This window comes from Pyxicephalus adspersus, chromosome 5, assembly GCF_032062135.1.
Source record: "Pyxicephalus adspersus chromosome 5, UCB_Pads_2.0, whole genome shotgun sequence".
In the NCBI taxonomy this organism is placed as follows: domain Eukaryota; kingdom Metazoa; phylum Chordata; class Amphibia; order Anura; family Pyxicephalidae; genus Pyxicephalus; species Pyxicephalus adspersus.
This window is the reverse complement of record NC_092862.1, coordinates 92,314,252-92,335,515: the sequence shown is the minus strand read 5'-3', so window position 1 is coordinate 92,335,515 and position 21,264 is coordinate 92,314,252. Positions and strand designations below refer to the sequence as shown.

General features: G+C 35.9%; 1 protein-coding gene across 1 annotated transcript in view; it reads left to right on the top strand.

Annotated features, from left to right (window-relative positions):
* The window catches only part of TRANK1 (tetratricopeptide repeat and ankyrin repeat containing 1), a 67,555-nt gene that overhangs the window by 27,732 nt on the left and 18,559 nt on the right, over window positions 1-21,264 (top strand). Inside the window, exons 9-19 of the mRNA XM_072412128.1 lie at window positions 1,440-1,619; window positions 1,828-1,974; window positions 2,763-3,014; window positions 5,521-5,697; window positions 6,619-9,369; window positions 9,914-10,113; window positions 10,838-10,975; window positions 11,897-12,040; window positions 15,265-15,421; window positions 16,460-16,548; window positions 20,086-20,189. Of these exons, the coding sequence (XP_072268229.1) occupies window positions 1,440-1,619; window positions 1,828-1,974; window positions 2,763-3,014; window positions 5,521-5,697; window positions 6,619-9,369; window positions 9,914-10,113; window positions 10,838-10,975; window positions 11,897-12,040; window positions 15,265-15,421; window positions 16,460-16,548; window positions 20,086-20,189 (4,339 nt within the window). The remainder of the gene's footprint in view (window positions 1-1,439; window positions 1,620-1,827; window positions 1,975-2,762; window positions 3,015-5,520; window positions 5,698-6,618; window positions 9,370-9,913; window positions 10,114-10,837; window positions 10,976-11,896; window positions 12,041-15,264; window positions 15,422-16,459; window positions 16,549-20,085; window positions 20,190-21,264) is intronic.

Here is a 21,264-nt window from a genome sequence, read left to right as displayed (position 1 = left end):
AGTTTGAAACACAAAATCATCTCAAAATAATAAATTTAAATATTAAATTAAAAAAAAAAAAATTATATACTCATACTATTATATTATACTATAAGATAAATTTCAATTAAAGACAATGTACTGCTTTTAGACATAAAGATCCACTGTATTGCATTCAATACAGTTATTTTTTTATTGAATGCAATACAAAATAATTTGAAATTCCCACCACTCCCCCAACGTAATGGCCGCACGCACCGACATTACCGGGAACTCTTGGGTGACTCATCAGATGCAGAGGATGCAAGAGGGTGGGGATCGCGAAGGACAGCGGCAGACCAGGTAACGTAGTATTTATCATTGTTTTCCGTTGCTTTAGCTACCCCGAGTTTCACTCGGGGTTACTGCTTTCAGCATTTTTTTTCCCCTGAGTCACACTCAGGGTTACCGCTGGGGAGGTTAATGCACATGCACATCCTAATACAACTTTTTAAAGAGTGGAAAAGTGTGCTGCCAAAAACTGGCATTACCTTATATTCAGTTTAGTGCAAAAAGTTAAAGCATACCTAAACTCAGAATGTTTTTACTTTACATAAAAGGATAGACAACCCTTTTATTTAAAGTAAAAATTCAGTTTGTTGGTGTTTTTAAGGTTAACACCCTTAGGACCAACTGAGCCTTTCGGGATACCTACATCACGCATCCTGGGAGGCTCTTGGCTGCTCCTTCTGTGCATGCCCAAGCATCTCAGGCATGCGCAGAAGGAGCCCCTTTCATCAATAGGGAAAAAATGCTGATCTCACACATATACAGTGAGATCAACAATTTTTTTCACAATCTACATCACTCGATCATTTTTTGGGGGATTTTTAAGGTGCCTTTCCAATAAAGCATACAATGTTAAAATCATTCACATAACATATTAATTTACAAAATGGTAAAATCAGTTTTTATAAAACATAAAAAAGCTTCTATACATGTTATTGCAATATTAACATTTTCTTTACCAACATCATTTTCTGTACTGTCATTATTTTCTTGAGATCATGTTTTCTTGAATGTTTCATTTTTATTAAAATTTTGAATTCTTAACGTGTTTCACCCAAAGGCTTCTTCAGAAGGACAATGGTGTACCATCTACTTTCAACTTCTTACATTTTCTGTACATTTAGGTGTAAGAAAACAAACAAACAAAAAAAAAAAACAAGAGAAATTTTTTAGGACCTTTGAATACCATCTTTTTAACTCCATTTACCCCTTCCTTTTTAAATAAATACACTTACATCTCCAGCCATCAGTTTTCACTTAAATTAGACTTCTGTATTTTATATCAAAATCATTCATTCATGAATGATTGAGGATGTGAATCCATTAACCCAAAAAGTTAATTAGATGACCTTTGATTGACAACAGCAAAAGTAAATAACTTTTGACATATTATTTTTATATCTTTTATGTAGGTCAAACACTTTATGTAAAATGGCTGCTAAAATATGGAGCTGACCCCTGCATTGTTAATGACCAAAAAAAAGATGTAGCAACTCTTCTGAGACAAAGTAAGAACTACAGTGCAGAAGATGCAGTAAAAAAGCATCTGGCAAGCCAGCATTCACATGTTGTTGAGTCAGTAGTTAATACAGGTATGTATCAAGGTGTTCATTTTTGTATAATATAAAAAACATTTGCTATTAGGTTGAAACTTTAGAGAAATTCCAGAAAAGCCTGTTTGAGTAGAAAATTGTTAAAATCTTTGTCAGGTTTTAGTTGATGTCCATCAGTGTTGGTGAGATTTCCTTTCATTCACTACACATATGTACATATATTTTTTTTTTCTTTTTATCAATATAGAGACCTCCAAAGTACCTGATGAAAGATCTTCATTTCTCTTGGCTTTAGAGAGATTTGTTAACGTCTGCAAGCAAGACATTCCTTTAAATACATTTCTTGAAAATAGATCTGTTAAGAGTTTTCTGAATATATTGTCTTCAGTGAAAGGTAAAATATTTTTGTATAATTTGACACCAACATTTGTTTGTTTTATGTTGTTGAAACTCTGCAATACCATTTGTATTTTCTTGTTGGTAGATATTTAAAAACAAATAGTATTTCTTAATGCAATTAAAAGCCATATTTAGGGACAAATATCATGTCTCTAAAAAGAAATCATATCTTCCTTTAAACTGCATATCCCAGTAGAGATTTTAGACTTAGCAGCTGGCTATTAGGCACATTACAAAGACAAATGGTATCCTTTTCCCTCCACACATAAGCCTTAGGTACCCATTGCCCTAAGACCAGTACACCAATTGTACTATTGTGGAAAAAAAGTTGATAGGTATTAAACAATGTTCCTGGAGTATCACATAAGGCATCATGTAAGTCTTCTAGCCATCACAGTTTTGCCCAGCTCAAATTCACTTTGGTCCTTACATTTGCCCTTTTTCTGTCTTCCAAAACAAAATGCTCACTTCCTGCCAAATATTTCTTAAACATTGACAGGTGCCATTCATTGTAACAAGAAAATGTTGTATACTTGACCCATTGTTATTTTTACGGTTAGGCTAATCAGTGTATTATATTTTTGCTCTTGGGTTTAGATAACCTTTAAGGCTGTGTAATAAAGTAACTATACTGTAAATACTAAATTATATTAAGTAAATAGGAAGCTTCACATTTTGCAAATAATGGCAAGAAAAAAGTATGCATATACGGAAATGTCATGTTCCCACTCTGGTTAAGCTATTTTAATAATCAACTGTGAATTCTGAATATTGTTTCTACAGATATTGCTTCTGACATCATATGTGACATACCACACTCCATTTCTGAGCTAATCATCACACAGTTATTACAGCAACACAGGTGGCAAGAGGTTCTTCTCCTGCTAACTAGAGATGCTAATGGGGAATCCATTCAGGAAGGATTATTTAAAAACTGTCAGCTTCCTAAAGCTGACATATACTTTGTAATATCCAATCTTGATTCTACAATGAAGTATCGGCTGTCTCTGGTTAAGTCACTTATGGATCAAGGAGGTATGATACATAATGTTCCCAACTGGATTTAAATTCCTCAGATTTATGTTTTAAACTGAAAATTGGTTATACTACTAGAATCTGTATGGTCTATGTATTAAAGTGGGAATGTCTAAATATTTGGCCTGGGAAAAAAATCTCTTTTTTCAGAGATTGTTCGCAAGAATGCTCTTTTATTGTTCTATGAGCTTCCTCTGGGTGTCCTAACCTACTTTAACAGCCATGGTCATTTTAGGAAGAAAAGAATTTTGTAAGTAGAGCTATCAGGCGTTTTAAAAGTCAACAGTTTCTTTCAGAAGCCCAACCCCTACCCAAAAATGTTTTTATAGTTTTTGGTGTTCTGGGAGATTGGATGTTTTTTTGGCAATTCTGCTGTGTAACATCTCTTTTTTTTTTTGTTCCGTCTCCCCCTTTTTCCTGGTCAAGATTTTTCCTATGGCTGCAAAAGCTTGTCTTTCCTTTTGCAGCTATTCGCTTGACCGTCAAGTCCGATCTAAGCCTCGCACCTTGATCCAACTAAGTTGGATTTTGTGTGGACAGCCTAAGATTGCTGAGCACTAGGCTCAATGCACTCAGTTCCAAAGTAATTGGCAGTGCCTCCTGACTTGTCCCATCTCTAAAGATGACTAGAGCCCCAGTTGCTATCTTAAAGCCTACCTAAACTCAACATTTTTTACTTTACATAGAAGGGTAGACAAAAAAAAGGGGGGGGGGGGGGGGATACAGCAACGCCCTATGTCACTGCAGCATGCCTCATTTTTTTGTTTTGTTCTAGAGGATAGAAGAAGTCTTTTCTTTATCTCTGTTGTGTTTATGCAAAAATTGTTAGCAAATAATGGGTCCTAAATACAGTTTTTTTCAGTGAAGACTTTTCTCAACATCTTCTACAACTGCTGGTGTTTGAGTTCCACTGTCTGGTGCAGTTGTCTAATCTTTGAGTACATTTGAATTGGATGTTGCAGAGATAGCCTGGCAGTGATCTTCTGCCACTGAGCTCCATGCAAGGCCCTGTTCTGGTAAAAGTTAACCGTGATTCCTCTCCAGGGTCCGAGCCGCTGGCATTACCTTACTGCTTATCCTGTCTTTGAAGACTTTCTTGATGAGTAAACCAGTTAGGCCAAGCACTGGGAGCTATACCTAGTTTTTATTGCAAAAAAAAAAAAAAAAAAAAAAGGTTAACCATGTAAGTCAAAGGGACAACGTTGTTTGCTGGATAGAAGTTTGCACTCACTTTGGTCTTTCCTTCCATAACGTTATGAGGAAGCATGGCTCCACTGACGCTCCTGCTTTAAAAGAGCCTATGTATAATTTTCATGTTTGATCTGTTTGCCCACCTACAGTGATTTTTGAGACGGACATCTCACCTGCTTCTAGCTGTCTGTATTTTCTGGGTACTAAAGGAGTTGACTCTTACTCCAAACCCTATGTTAATTTACTGGCACACTGTCACATGTATGATTTGTAGACACAGGAGACAGTCCTGTTGCACTGGGTACCCTCAGGTCCCACTGTACTAGTGGCTCTGGAGCTGCTTGCAGTACACCTAATATTTGTGCCAGTGTCTGTTGCCTTTTGCTCCAAGAGTCTATACTGTATCTGATTTACCTGTGGCCTTAGTGTCTTCAGTGCCATCTACTCACGCTAAATTCTCAGACCTTCCAAGTTTTTCCGCCCAGTAGTCATCAGAGACTCTGCTTCTACATTAAGAGGCTTGGGCTTATTTTGGCCTTATAGTTGAACTTCAGACCTCTAGAACCCAACATTCTTTTTTGTGGGACAAGTCAATCAGGTCTCCCAACTGCCCAATTCATTTGCCACTAAGGACCAGGTTGTCTCGTGCATGGTGTTCATAGAGTCTTTTCTTCAAGGCTTTTGCAGAATCCTTATTATGTTTGTCAGCCTTTTGTGCTGTAAAGAGTCTCAGGCACTCCGATATTGTAGGAGTCTTTACTACCAATCAACATTCTAGAGCTTCAGAAGATTTGGCTGAGCTGTTGGACTTTGACAGTGGAAGGTCATCCATTTCAGCCATACAATTCTATTGTAGTGGAATATGTTATCACATCACATTTCAGCACTGTACACATCCCGAACAATTGCCAGGCAGTGTTCCTCAGCCAGCAGTGTGTTCACCCAAGTGAGTGCTTTCTACATGTTAAAGGACATGTGTTGCAGGTTGTGTGAACCTTCTGACTTCCTTCTCAACAACAGGTATTCTGGACCTTTAGGTGTGTAGAATACTTACACCACTGCCAGATAATTTTGGTTCCTCCCACCAGCTTGTATGTCTACAGGATATAGTATATAGTACAATAGTGTAGAGCAGGGAAGCTAGTATTTGACCCATCTGATCAGTCAAATGCTTGCACCAACTAGAGGGTGGAAAGCCAGGGCTTTTTAATATACAGACTGCAAAGTTAACCATATTCAGGCCTATTTTACAGATTAGTTAGTAAATGCACAAAAAAATTTACAGATTGTAAAACATTTTTTTTTCTTTCCACAGTTTCTCCCAATGGTATTGGAGCCATGCATGAACATCCAATTTCTACTTGTTTAAAAAGAAATGATTTTGCCATGGCTTATTTGTTGCTGTGTAATGGGGGAGATCCAGGGAGTGTTTCCGTAGATAAAGGAGACAACCCTCTTCACACTGCAGTTTCCATTGCTTTGAAGAACAAAGGTCTGCATCTTAATTTAAACCAAATGTCCTCTCACTAATCTTAGGCTTGTAATACTGTTTAACTTTAAGAAAACGCAAAGCAAATGTTTTATTTACAGAAATATAGTTGGAAACATTCAGGAAAACATTAGTGAGTTTGGCCTTTTATTATATAAGTATGTATTTCATATATCTGTTTGAATTTTAGATAGTTGGTTTTTATATTTGGTTTACTGTTATCATAATTTGGACATGCACGAGGGTTTCTAATATTTTATTACCAGTTGAAATTGAACCAGTTGAAAGGGGAACCCAAGTAAAAGTTAGTAAGAAGTCTCTGTACATATGTGGTATATATCATTTGTCATAGGTTAGGAGGATAAATAATGCACGGCAAAAGGTGTTAAAACATAGCAAGCATCCAAAGCAATTTGCTCAGTGTTACAGTCATGTTTTACCCATTTTGTTTAGTTCTACCTTACTAGAAACGTTTTGTGAATAAATTTTTATTTAAAACCGAAAACAAATGTTTTGTTCTAGTAACCACATTCTTTTGCTCTTATTTAACGTTTTGCAGATGTAAAACTTGTAGTTTTTTTTCCCCCTTTACAATGAAACTTTTGTAATGCATTTTTGGAACTCTGCAATTTCTTTGGTTTATAAATAAGTCAACACTGTTTTTTTTGTGAACATTAAATACAAAAGAGAATGCATTTCAGCCCACACTATAAGGCTGTTGAGAGAAACACTTTAATTGGCAGCTACTTTAGCCCTGAAGATGTCAGTCCCTTTTTATGTTGTCATTCATTAGTTGGATCATTGATTGAATTTTATAGGTATAAGTATAAGTTAAAGAAAGCCTTTGTCAAATATTTATTTTTTAATTTATGCACATTTTTTTCAATTTGCATCATTTTGGTAAAATTATATGTTCTTTTTTAGATGATGATGGCATTCTGATGGTAAAATACCTTCTGGATTTGTATTCTTCTGACCCTGTGAAATATCCATACTTACACCCTAATATTCAGGACAAAGATGGTAATACGGTCATGCACAGGGTTTTTCAGAACAACAATCCCAAACAATATCGCAAAGTAATGGAGTTGCTTGCAAAATTTGACATCAAGCTAACAATAAAAAATAGCCTAGGTAAAGATGCAAAGTACAGGATAAAGAATACAGATCAACGTTTTATTGTTTGGAATGAAGTTAGAAGGAAATTTAAGCAAACAAATACTGTTTTAAAGTTTGGAAAGAATAATGGAAATAATACTCAAGCTAGAACACAGGCAACATCTTCTTCTGTCACTTCCTTGCCACATGAGTCTGTATGTAAAAAATCTGTAATGAGGAAGCAGTCTACATTAACTGAACATGTTGAACTCCCAGCAGAAGTTATTGAATACACAAAGAAACCTCTAACCCCAAAAGAACAACTTGTGCAAACTGTCAGGAAACTGATACAGCATCTGGATTTTAGCAAAGCATCATTCTCATTTGACATATTACAACAACACACATCTGAACAGCTCCCAGAGATTAATAACACTGAGCCATCCATGGCTGTTGTAAGCACTTGCAAAGGAAGTGAGGTAATGGATGATGGCTCTTTTGAAGAGAATCAAATTCCTGAACTTGACAATACTGAAGCTATGTATGGTGATCAACTTCAAGACAATATTGACCTTTCTGGTGTGGACTTCAACACCATGACATGGGAGATTGAGTGTTCCCCAGAAGCTCTAAAAGAATTAGGCAGCAGGTCTACACCCCTTTACATTAAAAATAAAATAATCATTGCCATTCAAAAACTTGGAAATGGGGAGTGGACTCGCAGTCTAAGCAAACGGCTAAAACTGAACAGTAGTATCAAGTTGTTTGAAGTTAAGTTGGACAAGGGTGCTAGGATGCTCTGGGAACTTGCTATTGATTTTTCCCCTCGCTGCAGCGAGGAGCCAGAGAAAATTCTGGCCACAGACTTGGTGCTAGAGAAAAGTGGTCGGGTTTACACTGAAATCATAAGGATCTGGGATATTGTTCTCGATCATAGCAAACTAAATCATGCTATAGAAAGAATATGTAGTGCTTATAACCGAGGATTGTCCTGTATTCTAAGGAAACAATTAAAGGGAATAACCAAAGATCCTATTTTCCCAAATACAAAAAAGCGTATTCCTAAGTATTTTGTGGAAGACACTGAAAAAGAAGACAACATTGAACATATTCCTGATTATTTTCCACCTGCAAGTGCAGCTGAGACTGAATTCAACATTATGAAATTCCATAGCTTTAGCACAGATATGGCCCTCAATATACTGTCTAATATGAACTTCAGAGTTGAATATCCATTTCGTGTCGGCGAGCTAGAATATGCTGTGATTGATCTTAACCCTAAACCAATGGAAGCAATCATATTAATTGGAAGAAGTGGCACAGGAAAAACAACCTGTTGCCTCTATCGTCTATGGAAGAAGTTTCACTCCTACTGGGAACATGCAGATTTAGTTGGTGGCCCCTGGCTAGTGAAACAGACTTGGAATAGAAGAAAGTATAATGAAAATGCAGAAGAAGAAATTGTGGAGGATGAAGACAGTGAACCAGAACTGTCCGATACGACAGACGAAGAACAATCATCAGCAGATTTGGAGAATTTGGAAACCGAAGTTACATCAGATGATGCAGAAAACATAAAATTAGAGCATTACCACCCAATATTTATCACCAAAAACCATGTCCTGTGCCAGGAAGTACAAAGAAATTTTTTAGAGTTGAGCAAATCTACAAAGGCAACTAGTAATTTCAAGCCCATTGAACCCAATGTATACAACTTGCAAGGTATCCGGGATGAAAATTTTCCATTGTTCATTACTTCCCAGCAGCTGCTTCTTTTGTTAGATGCATCTATGCCTGATCCATTCTTTCCAAGGAATGAAGAAGGGAGTCTCAGAAAGAGTATTGTTGGTTGGTCCACAATGGATAACAGTGATATGCTAGATTTGTTGAGGGAAGATGATGAAAATGAGTCTGAACCTGAAGAAGAAGAAAGGCAGGATTGTGAGCCAAAAGAGACTGATCCCCGTGTGTTTGTTAATTTTGAACTGTTTGCAAACAAACTATGGCCAAATATGATAAAACGAAATGAAAATAAGCATTGTTACAATGCTGCTCTTGTGTGGAAAGAAATAAAGTCATTTTTGAAGGGCTCATTTGAAGCTTTAAGCTGTCCTCGGGGTCGACTCACAGAAGAAGAATACATTAAACTTGGAAAGAAAAGAGCTCCAAACTTTCAAGGAGACCGGAGGGAAATATATCGTCTCTTTTGCTTGTATGAACAAATAAAAAATAGTCTGGGATATTTTGATGAAGAGGATGTTTTGTACAATTTGTCTTGTAGATTGTCAAAGCTTGAAGAGCTGCCATGGTCAATTCATGAACTTTATGGAGATGAGATTCAGGACTTTACTCAGGCTGAGCTTTTCCTACTTATGAGATGTATAAATGATCCCAACTCAATGTTTCTTACTGGTGACACAGCACAAAGTATAATGAAAGGGGTTTCTTTTCGCTTTAGTGACCTGAGATCTTTATTTTATTATGCAAATAAGAAGTACTCTGACGACAAGAAAAAATGCATTGTTCGTAAACCAAAACAGTTGTATCATCTGTATCAGAACTACAGATCCCATTCTGGTAAGTGTTGTTTCATTCAGTGTATTGTTTACATGTTTTCTTTGTATTGTAGGGGAAAAATGTTATTTTATTTTACTGTTTCATATATTTCCCATATTTAACACTGTTTGGGATTTCAGTTAAGTGTTTTAGGGTGCTCAGGAAATTGGGGCTCCCTGAGTATGTCAAATCAAAGGAGTTTTTCTTTTTATTTGTGCTTGAAGTGTTTTTAAAAAAAGATAAATATGGGGAAGTGTGCATTTGTTGCACAAATGCACTGTGTATTGTCATTTTTTTTTTTTTTTAAATGTTGAAATAACTTAAAACTTAAAAAAAAAAAACATTGATTACTTAATTCATTTAAAGTTTACCAATTTAATTTAAGCTGGTCCCTGTTTCACACATGCATCTAAGAAGCATTGTAAAGATACTTTAAACACTGCCCTCATCAATGTGATGTATATATTAGTTCATCTCTTGAGCCTTAACATTAGGGAAATCTATAGTGGAACTGATGTTAAAGTGATCAAAGCTGAAATAACTTTAATTTATGTTCTCTATATAGGCATTCTCAGCCTGGCGTCTGGCGTGGTAGACTTGTTACAGCATTTTTTTCCTGAATCGTTTGACCGACTTCCACGCGACTGTGGTCTATTTGATGGCCCAAAGCCAACAGTGCTTGAATCTTGCTCAGTTAGTGACTTAGCAATAATATTACGTGGAAACAAGAGAAAGACGCAGCCAATTGAATTTGGGGCTCATCAGGTGTGTTTTTGTTATAAAGAAAAATATGTAAATAACAGATAAACATACAATTTTGTAGTTTTATACCTGCTTTAAATGATGTTGTATCTGTTGCCCATCGTATTAAATCTAACCATAATTTTTGCTATCTAGAGAATATAGAAATGACTAATTTACCATATTAGATGTGTTTTTTTTTTTTTTTTTAAAGTAAGCATAGCACTAATGTAGTACAATGGTCGCCAACCTTTTTGAACTGCCAGACCACTGAATTAGCTGGCTCCGGACCGCGCATGCGCGAGGAGCCGGCTTTCACTCAAAGGGGAATGAGCTTCCCCTTTAGTGGCGTCATGATTCCAGAACTCGCCCATCGCAGGCTTAAATCTGGCAGGTCAGATACAGAGGCACAACCCGCCCTGAGCCTGGGATCTGTACGGGAGACATGGTCCGTAGCTCTGGCCAGTGTGTCGCCCCAGCGGGATCCTTCTCCTGACCCCGCTCGGGGGTGCACCGGCCAGAGCCACGGACCACCAAAGTTTTCTCACGGACCACCAGTGGTCCACAGACCACCGGCTGGCGATCACTGATGAACTACATACCATTTAACTAAGGTCAGACAGGTGCAGACAAAAGGGCTACATATCTTTCATATGATTGTCGCTAAATTTATTGTAGTGCCGTGCACAAATAACACAGTGCACTCAGTTAGCTTTTTGTGTTCTTTGACATTGATTTAAATTTTCAGGTGATCTTGGTAACCAATGACATTTCAAAGGAAAATATCCCAGAGGAGTTAAGTCTCGCCTTGGTCCTGACAATTTATGAAGCAAAAGGATTAGAATTTGATGACGTTCTCCTGTATAACTTCTTTACTGACTCAGAGGTACCTCTTTAGATTGCTATTAATCATGTTTAATATCTTAACTAACAAAAGTTTTCCTATTCAATAATTGTGAAAGCTTGAGAGAAAGAGTGTGATGTAGGGGACAGTGGCATCATGAAAAGGGGATGGGAAATTACACCACCTGATGGGGGTGGAGGGCAGAGGACAGCTGGTATGGATAAAGGTAGGCAATGTAATGTGCCCTTCAAGAGGGGCTGAGGAGGCTAGCAGGGGGTGGGGAGGGTGGATGTTTAAAAGCACATGATCCTGGGGAAGCTTGACCTGGGCATCTGATGGGGGTTATGGTCTGCCTCTTCTAATGGGGATGAGGAGCTTGGAACAGCGCTGTCTGGCCTGGGTGGGGTGGCGGGCTTTGAGTGTTGAAGCATATAGGGCAGCGTCTGATTTGGGGCAATGGGGTTTTGAGTACAGGATATATCTGCACCATCATATACACCATCAATATCAAAAAGGGTCCCAAATATCGGCATCGGCGGGTAACCAGGAGCATAGGCTTGTGTGGATGCGTCTGCAGATGGAAAGCACTGTAGGTGCAGGTGAGATTGGTTGGGATACTGTTAACACGTCACTTGGCACCGGGATATAAAAAAAAAAGCCTTTTTCACTGTTTAGAGGCAACTTCACTTTTCCTGCAAAATAATTTGAATCCTGGTGGCTGGCGTTTTCTGTTTTGCCTGTGGGGGCCAAACACACAGTGCAAATATTAGTTTTTATCTGTATATACAGATATCTGTATATCTGTGTATACTATAATATTGTAAGTACTATTGTATCCAATAGAAACCATCTTTTTTGTATAACTCTGTTTCCTTCATATTCTTTGTTTGTTAATCCTATGGCACTACTCTATAATGTTAAACTGAAACTTTTTTTGATTGTTTTGATTAATATTTCTTTTAGGCTTCTAAGGAGTGGAGAATAATCTCCTCTTTCAATACAGTCATATCTGCTGATCAGAAAAGCCAACCACTAATTGAAGTTCCATTGGAAGTGGCATGCAGTCATTCTAGTAGACCATTCACAATGGATCCGGAAATGCACAAGGTACTCTGTAAAATAGGAGTTAAAAATATATGTATATATGTGTGTGTACATGGTTAGTGATTCTAGGTAAGGTGTATAAGCAGAAGCCTAAAATGCTACACATACCAAATCCTACCAGGTGAGGTGTAAGGAGAGTATATCTGTTTAGCGCCAGCTTCTCTTAGTCTTAGACTTAATCCTGTTAGAAACATAATAGTCTCCAATCCAGCGCACAACCATCTGTCAAAATCTTCTCTGTGCATATCGGAAAGAATGCCAAACCTGTGCATATCGGAAAGATTTTCATAAGTGGCTGTCCAGTTCTTATAAGGTTACACATCCCATATTTTACTGGAACACTCCAGTATAAACCTGAAAGGGGGGGGGGGGGTGGTGGTAAGAAGATAGGTATACCTATTCTGTAGTCATTTCTTTCTGGATTACATAAATTATTAGTAAAATGCTTGCATACTAATGTTATCTGGAGTTCAGAACAAAAGTGGAGAATCCAAATTTGGGACATTTTTAATGCCAATTCACTTTAAACTTATAATATAAAATCAATACCAACTTTTTTTAAATACAACATTTTTTATAACAATACAACTGCATAAAAGCACACACCACACTAGTAAGTAATTTCTGCAGGGACACCAATCTTGATGTTCCAACTGTCAACGTGTTTTGCGGAAACTGAGTTGGCTTCATCAGGACAAGCAAAGAGATCTGTGGTTTTGACAAATGATCATACAGTAAGTATTTCAACATATATCAATTTTATCACAAAAATACACAAATACAAAAAGTAGCTCACATGATTATGAGATGCTCATGATTGCCCATACATCTCTTTCATTAAGTGTTGTAAGATAACAAACAGAAGGGGGCAGCAGAGACAAAGACCAACTCCAAAAGAATCCTTTATATATGTTCATGATTGGTTTTAGGAAAAGGAAGGGGGAGGAGGGGAAAGCGGGGAAAAGAAGAATAAATCAATTTAATTGGTTTTAAAAGGCTTGTTTTCCCCCTGAGCTGTAACCCCGAGTGTGGGGTAGAAAAAAGATGCTGAAAGCAGTAACCCCGAGTCACACTTGGGGTAGCTAAAACAGTAAAAAAAACAATAGTAAATAGAGCCCTGACCTGATCTGCCAGGGTCCTCCTTCGCGATCCCCGTCCTATCCCTTCTTCCGGCCGGCGTCCTCTGCATCCGATGAGTCACTGGGAGTTCCCAGTGATGTCGGCATGTGCGGCAGTTGCATCGGGGCCGTGGCAGGAATTTAAATCTATTTGTTTTGCATTAATTTCAAAATAACTGTATTGAATGCAATACAGTGGATTTATATGTGTTAAAGCAGTACATTGCCTTTCATGAAAATTTATTTCACAGTATATTATAAAGGTATAAATATAATAATTATTTTTTTTTAACTTTAAAAATGTATATATTTTTTAATTTATTATTTTGACATGATTTTGTGTTTCAAACTTTATTATACTCATGCTTTTATATTATACTGTAAAATAAATTTTCATGAGAAAAAATGTACCGCTTTTAGATATATAAATCCGGACAGAAATGAACCGCCCCGGAGGGTAATATATATTCAATTATCAATCAATTGGTTAAGAATATTAATTAGATAATTGAATCAAGTCAATATTAATGAATTAATATTGATAAAGGGTTATTTTAATATGTGAACAAGTATATAAAATGTCCTTATCAGGATATAGTGATTTAAATTAAATACATTACTATAATGATTAATGTGCCATAGTTTATTAATATAAATATTAGTCAAGTTAAATCTCATCAATAATTTTAATTGGTCTCATTTATTAATTAAGTGATTAAATGTGTGATGGGATTAGTTAGGTAAAGACAAACTTACCACTCACAGAATGTGATCTCTGATATGTATACTTCCCGCATTCATTTACCAAAAAACCCAAATATAATATATCTAAGGGAATTTTGTTAGTAGTATACCTTCTGTTATAAGAATAATGTAGGTATTCCCTAATGAATAAATAGATCATAAGGAAACTTTACAATATAGTTTACTTTACTTATACTTACACTTTACTTTACTTTACTATATAGAAAAAACAAACAAAAAAAAACTACAGGGACTTTTAAGGCATCACATTTACAGAAAGTAACCTGAACAAAATTGATTTTTTTTAAATGTACAATATAAATCTTCAATAAATTCCATAAAGACATCCCAAGAAAGACATCAACAAAAAACAGTCATTACAAGTTAAAACACAACATCAATCATTTGGTAGTCTCAATATCTGACATACATCATATCTGATGTACTAAAACAGGCTCAACACTTTTCGCAAACCTAATTATCTGCTTCTTCAAGAACAAAGTAGGGCATAAAAGATCTGAAACTGGACTCCACTATAATCTACAGATTACCTTTTAAGCAATGTGTAATAAGCCTACTATTGAATTGAAAGTATTTATCTATTTTAAAGTGATGCTAAAAAGCTTCAGTGATGCTGTGATGCACCTCCAGTTCCATGCTATGTGATGTTCCTCTGCTGCTCCCAGCTGGGTTACCGGTAATAAATATTTGGATGGGGGGGGGGGGGGTAATTAATATTTCACCTGATATATACTTTTGCCCCTGAAGAAGCAGATTAATAGGTCAGTGAAACATGTTGAGCCTGTTTTGAAAAATACAGTATGTGAGAAATTGAGACCAGCAAATGATGTTGTGTTTTAACATGTAACGGCTTTTTTTGTATATGTCTTTCTTGTATATGGAATTGATTAAAATGTATATTACAATGTTTAAAAAAAAATTCAGGGTACTTTCTTTGAATTTGATGCTTTAAAAGTCCCTATCGTTTGTGTTTCTCTCTCTCCCTCTCTTTTTTTTTTTTTTGGTCATTTATTGAAGTCATGGAATGTGGCATCCATTTATGTTTCTATAATAGAGCTTGATATGCAGAAACCAAGGTATGTATTCATTTTGCCTAAACTCTATAGTCTTTAAGGTTGTGCTTGTACAAAATATTTTAAATGCATTATAACATATAACATGCAGTTAGGTTAATTGTATTCCCCCTAAAAAATTGACCTTAGTCTGTATTAATGTCATATAACTGGTAGCAACGTTGAATTGGAGCTCCTTTGAGGGACAGCTAGTGGCATGACTATGGACTTAATTCAGCGCTGTGTAATGTCAGCACTTTATAAATACTGGATAATAATAATAATTCTGTAGATCCTGAACGGAGAGCTGAAGCAGTTATATACAGCCATCACAAGAGCCAGAGTAAACCTATGGATCTTTGATGAAAACCTAGAGAAGCGGGCACCTGCTTTTGATTATTTTATGAAAAGGGATTTGGTTAGCGTTGTCCGGACTGATGAAAACAAAGGTAAGCTGACAATGAATGGTTTTGTCAGTTTATTAGTTATTTATGTTTTTATAAGCCATTGCTAAGATCTGTTAGAAACATATATGCCTAATTAAAATTGTAGAAGAGGAAGTGTTAAAACACCTTTTAAGTTATTGTTGCTGTATGTAACCTAGTTAGGTTAATTCAACTTCTCCTGGTAATCATTGTCCTCAGCTCAGAAAATTTTGGTAAAACCAATTATAAGTTAAAAGTAGGAAGTCTTAGAAGGGGCTAAAATAAACCAGGATGATGTCTGTATTTAAGCTTTAATGCAAGGTTATCCACTTGCCCACCATTCTTCCATGCTTTTCTGCATTATTAAAATGCTGAGTCATGTATTTTAAGGCTTCTTTTTTTGAAGCAAGAGCTTTTTCATTAGTGTTCCAAATACATAGATCAATATCCCTTTGAAATATTCTTCTTGGAACTTAAGTCTCTAAAACAAAATGAGGGACAACTTCTGTCAATGAACAGAAACCTTTGCCTGGATGCTGATCTATGTGCCTTTTACTATCTCCTACCCTGCATATCACATACCAGGTTGACCTGTCACAATGTTCCATTAGCAGTTGGTTCACTATACTATAGGGATCTTGCTTTCTAACTCGGGACCAGAGCTTCTTTTACTTTACCGAAGAGTACCCCCTAAACGGTAGCACAGCAATAAATATTTGGAAAGATTTTTCTCACGACTTTGGCTTTAGTTTAGGATAGATAGGGTAAGGTAAGTACATGATGATAATTTTTATGACTACTACTGTAAAAGTAAAAACACTTTACTAAAACTAACTTTTACAAAAATTAGTGTTCAAATTTGCATAAAAACCAATAAAAGATACAATATTTATGAAAAAAACGTAAAACGAGGACAAATAAGATATTGTACGACAAATAATATCAAACTCCAGTAGAAGATATAGGAAGTTCTATCAAATGGTCTACTATTGTGCAGATATATGTACCTAATTTGTTCTACTCTGCTCTGATGCTTTTTTATGTTTGGTTACTTTTACCCAGATCTTGATGATAACATGTTTGTGAAAACTTCCACCAGAGATGAATGGATTTCCAGAGGTGACTATTATGCTAACCACCAATGTTGGAAGGTACTTTTTTATCTGCCTTTATTAAAAAACATTTTTTTTTTTGTTTATAGGTATTTTTTTTTCTAAATGTAATAAAAATCAATGTATACCAGGCTCAAAAAAATGTACTGCTTAAAACTGAACTCTTACACTTGTAGCTCCTTGCTACATTTATGCTTTATCACATGGGCATTTTATGAGATAGTCTGCATTAAACTGCAATCTGTCAAGGAATTCTTACCCCTCAGGACTGGCACCTACCCTTCATTTGTTATTTTTTTCTCCTAATAACCAAGTTCACTGCTTGCATCAGGGCTGTGGGTTTTAGAGAGGGGTACTGAGGCAGAGTGCGATTAGTTTTCAGCTGCATGATTCAGGAGTAGATGTTAACTCAATGGTGAGGTGATAGCAATTGATTAGCGCACACTTGCGCCCTGTTCTGTGCGCATCTCCAGTCCATTTTACAGGTCAGTTTGAATCTTTAATGCTTGATGTTTTTTTGTGTAAGTGTTACTTTTTATGTTACATTCTACTCAATCACAAACTTGCTTCATTTTTAGTTACATTTGTTGCACTTGTTACTTTTTCTTTTGGTTGCAACACTGCAAACTAATTTCTATCAAGCTGGATATATACTAAGTGGCACTCTCAAATATGTCATCACACAATAGTATGAGTGTAAAAAAATATGTGAACAAACATTTGTGACATGATTAAAATTTCATTCTAGTTTGACTTTAGATAAATTAGGTAAATTAGGTAAGTTTGCTTGGAGGGTATGCATTGATGTGATTTTTTTGTAATCCTCATGATTGTTGGTTTCATCGGTTGCTGCAATGTTTTTGTGCCTGGTTTGTAATGCCAGTTTCTGTAGTTTAGCAATTCTTCAGCAATGTGTTGTCATTTTTTCCACAAGTATTGAGTACAAATGTCTGCATGGTTTCCACACCAAACTCCTACTTGACCCTCCTCATTGCCTTTGTCCCATTGTCACATATTAGTATTTGAATGTATTATGTACATAGTCCTTTTCTGAATAAATTGTCATGGTGTTTATTTCTTTTTTTTTAATAGTCTGACATTTTCATTTATGTTGATTTGCCCCCACACAACTCCTCTGATCATTAGTGGTAGTGTTAAAGGTTTCTAGTCATTGTGTTGTGCTGCCTGATCTTAGCCCTATTTCATACAATTACACGTCCAAACTGGTTGTGAATTAGTTGTCCAGCTGAGTTGCATACTCATTCTAACACACCTGATGGTGATGGAAGGAGGTCCAGGTCCAGGTTGCCAAGCACAACATGAAAGCTCATTGATTGCCAAGCTCACAAGCAAGGTCAGACACTCTTAGACATGAACAGATGTTGTGTTGTTGCTTAACTTAATGCTCATAAATACTGGAGTGTATGCATTATTTAGGTGTTTACACAAAACAAATAGTACTAGAATATCAAACTTCCAAGGCCAAATCCACTTTGTGCAAACATTTTCTTGCTTTTCCATCCCTTCAGGGTGTTTTTGCAGGTTTGAATGGCATTTTAGATCTTGGCCCACTATATATATATATTGACTTACTCACCTCAGTTTGGTAGTGAAAGGCACATAAAGGTGGATTCCTTCTTTAAACCAGAAGCAATATCCTCCATGAATGTTGCTTGTAGCCAAGCCCATGATATCAGAAATCATAGGAACAAATAAGCAAACTTTTCAATGTGAATCAATATGGTCCAAAAAGCCCTCTTTGCCTATTTCTTATAATTTCTCTTTTCTATGTATATGTACACACATCTAAATGCATACATACTTGTTTTGCTTTATGTGCACTCATGTCTATACATACATGAGTGCATATGAAGCAAAACAAGCAACATACACAAAAAAATACAAACTTACCTGAATGAGGACTGTGCAAAAGTGTGGTGCATTTTTCAACTGATAAAACAGTTCAGGCACACATAGCGCTCCTGACGTTTGGCGCACAACTATGCGCATCAAACAACTGAATTTTAACAAGACAATTGTGCTGTTTTTAGCCTTACAAATAATTCAGAGAAAGAAACAGCTTAAAAACAGTTACAATTGTCTTTTTAAACTGTGTGTCCTGGGATATTGGAAAGGAGATCACATAACAACAAACCCCCAAAAAACAAACGACAACATTTTCCAAACAACTTTATTCAAAAGAAACATTTGCTAAAAGGTCACAATAAAATATAAAAACACATCAAAACAACAACAAAAAACACACATCCCATTACTAAATTTGGACTAAATAAAAAAAATTAAAAAGAACAAACAAAACACATGTAAACCCACACATCCATGTAAAGCCAAAATAGTTCAAAAATTACCCAACAAATATTGCATTCAAAAAATCCTTACCAAACCAATATGCAATTTTGGCCTATTAAGGGTGGAAAACTGGATTAGAAAATATTTATGCAGGACAAACATTGAAAAGTGGTAATAAAGGCAGAATTTTGCAATCAAACAATATGACCACAAACACAATAATATAGCATTAACATTGACTTCAAAATTGCAAAATGGACATTAAAACATTCAAAGTTTAAAAAAAAAAAAAACTATTGTGCTAAAGGGTAAGCAAAGTATCAAATGCAGCAACATAGATTAATTAGGATAACGCACAAAACGACAGCCCCTGATAGAAATTCACTTGCAATTAGCACTTGCACAATTATATACTACAATAATTATAAATATTATAAATATATATATATATATATTGTTTTTTTTTTTTAATAATATAATAACTATAGTAATATATAGTAATATATATATTATTGAAGTGTGTGTGTGTGTGTGTGTGTGTGTATATATATATATATATATATATATATATATATATACACACATATATATCTATAGAAGCAAACAAGAACGTGTGTGCTTGTGACTTTTGTGGGAAAATCTAGTCCGATGGCAAAGTCGAGGTTTAGCATGCAGAAAGTCGCAATATTTACCCCACAGGCGGCTCCTCTGATCAGGCATCGTAATCGTTTAGATAGGCGCCTATGTAGAGGAGCTGAACTCAGTTAACTCTTGCCCAACAGGAAAGAAATAAGTCATTTTAAAATATGCTTTTTTCTTAGCGCATATAGATGTTTTAATCATTTGAACAGTACAAACTTTTTTTTTTTCTTAGGGCTAAGGGTAATATGTATGCCATTAGAAAGAATGCTTTTTTAGGGGAACAGTGACTTTTAATGCAAGCTCGCCAGTGTCTAACTGCCGGGGATGCGCGGCTTCAGTAGCGAGATCATTTCGGTTACTAACTTCCGCGCGAATACTTCAGCTCCTGAAATTTAGTCGATAAATTGATTGAAGGCTTCCGATTTTGGATCCCGAATACGAATGCGCAAGCGAGCTTCCAATTTTGCTTGGTGAACCACCCTCATTGTTTCGAGAACTTAGATGTTGTTATCGCAGTGTGTAATTCTCTCATAGTAAATAAATCTGGGGTGTGTACTGTGTATACTGTAACTGTTAAATGTGTGCTATATTAACTAATGTCATTGGAAACACCTGTATTCGCAGGTTGCTGCAAAATGTTACCAAAAAGGTGGAGCAGTAGAGAAGGAAAAACTTGCCTTTGCCCACGATGAAGTTTTAAGTTTGCAGAGCAAAACTGCAAGTGCAAAGTGAGTATATATTTCACTAGTTTGATGCTATTGTTCTTCTAAGTAAGATTTAGGTTTACTCAGAGGTGTGTTGACTGCTTTGTGAAATTAAAGCTGTATGTGTGTCCTAATGTTATTTGTAAACAATTTTTTGTAAAAGCTTACATGAATAAAATAGATGATTTTTGATTAACAGTTGCAATTGTGGTGATCCGAAATATCATTATGCAATTATGAGGACTTGCGTGGCACAGGAAGAGGGACTGACAAAAGCCATTGACAAATTAGCTCCTTCTGTATTTCTGCTTACTTAAATCAGTTTGGAGTATTTCCAAACACTCTAGTTAGCAGCATTGTTGTTGGCTACCTTTTTTTTCAAAGACATGGCTGCAATTATGGCTACTCTTTGACTTGGTTAAAGAAAATTAGGGTTATAGAAGGAACACACAAATATGCAAGAAAAATATTTTTAAAAATCATTATTTTAAAGTTAAATTAATTGCTTGTTTATGTGTGATTATGAGCCCAAGAATATTGTCAAACCTTCTGTTTGTAAGTATTTGTTATCATGAGTCAGTGCCTCTATGATGGGAGTAGATTAAAAATGTTCTGCTTGATTAATTGAACTAGAGAAAAAAATAAATCTTGTAGAATGTAGGGGAGATCCAAGCAGAAAAGCCAGTTGGGTAGCATCCACCACCCATTCTTTAATCAAACATACTATAAAAGAGTATAGGGAATTTATAATGTTATTTTAGGTGGTTTTTAAATTTTTTTTTTTTGATCCAAGTACTCATGGTTCTACAAATTTAAGATGCCTGAGCACATATATTTGTGTACTGCAGCCCATTTTTACACAACTGGGACAGGAGTTGTTGCACTGCCTCTACCGTGTTTCCCCGAAAATAAGACCTACCCCGAAAGTAAGACCTAGCACTATTTTGTAAACCTGCCCTAATATAAGACCTACCCCGAAAATAAGACCTACCCCGAAAGTAAGACCTAGCACTATTTTGTAAACCTGCCCTAATATAAGACCTACCCCGAAAATAAGACCTAGGAGAAAAAGAAAATAAAAGCATACATACCGGTAAAT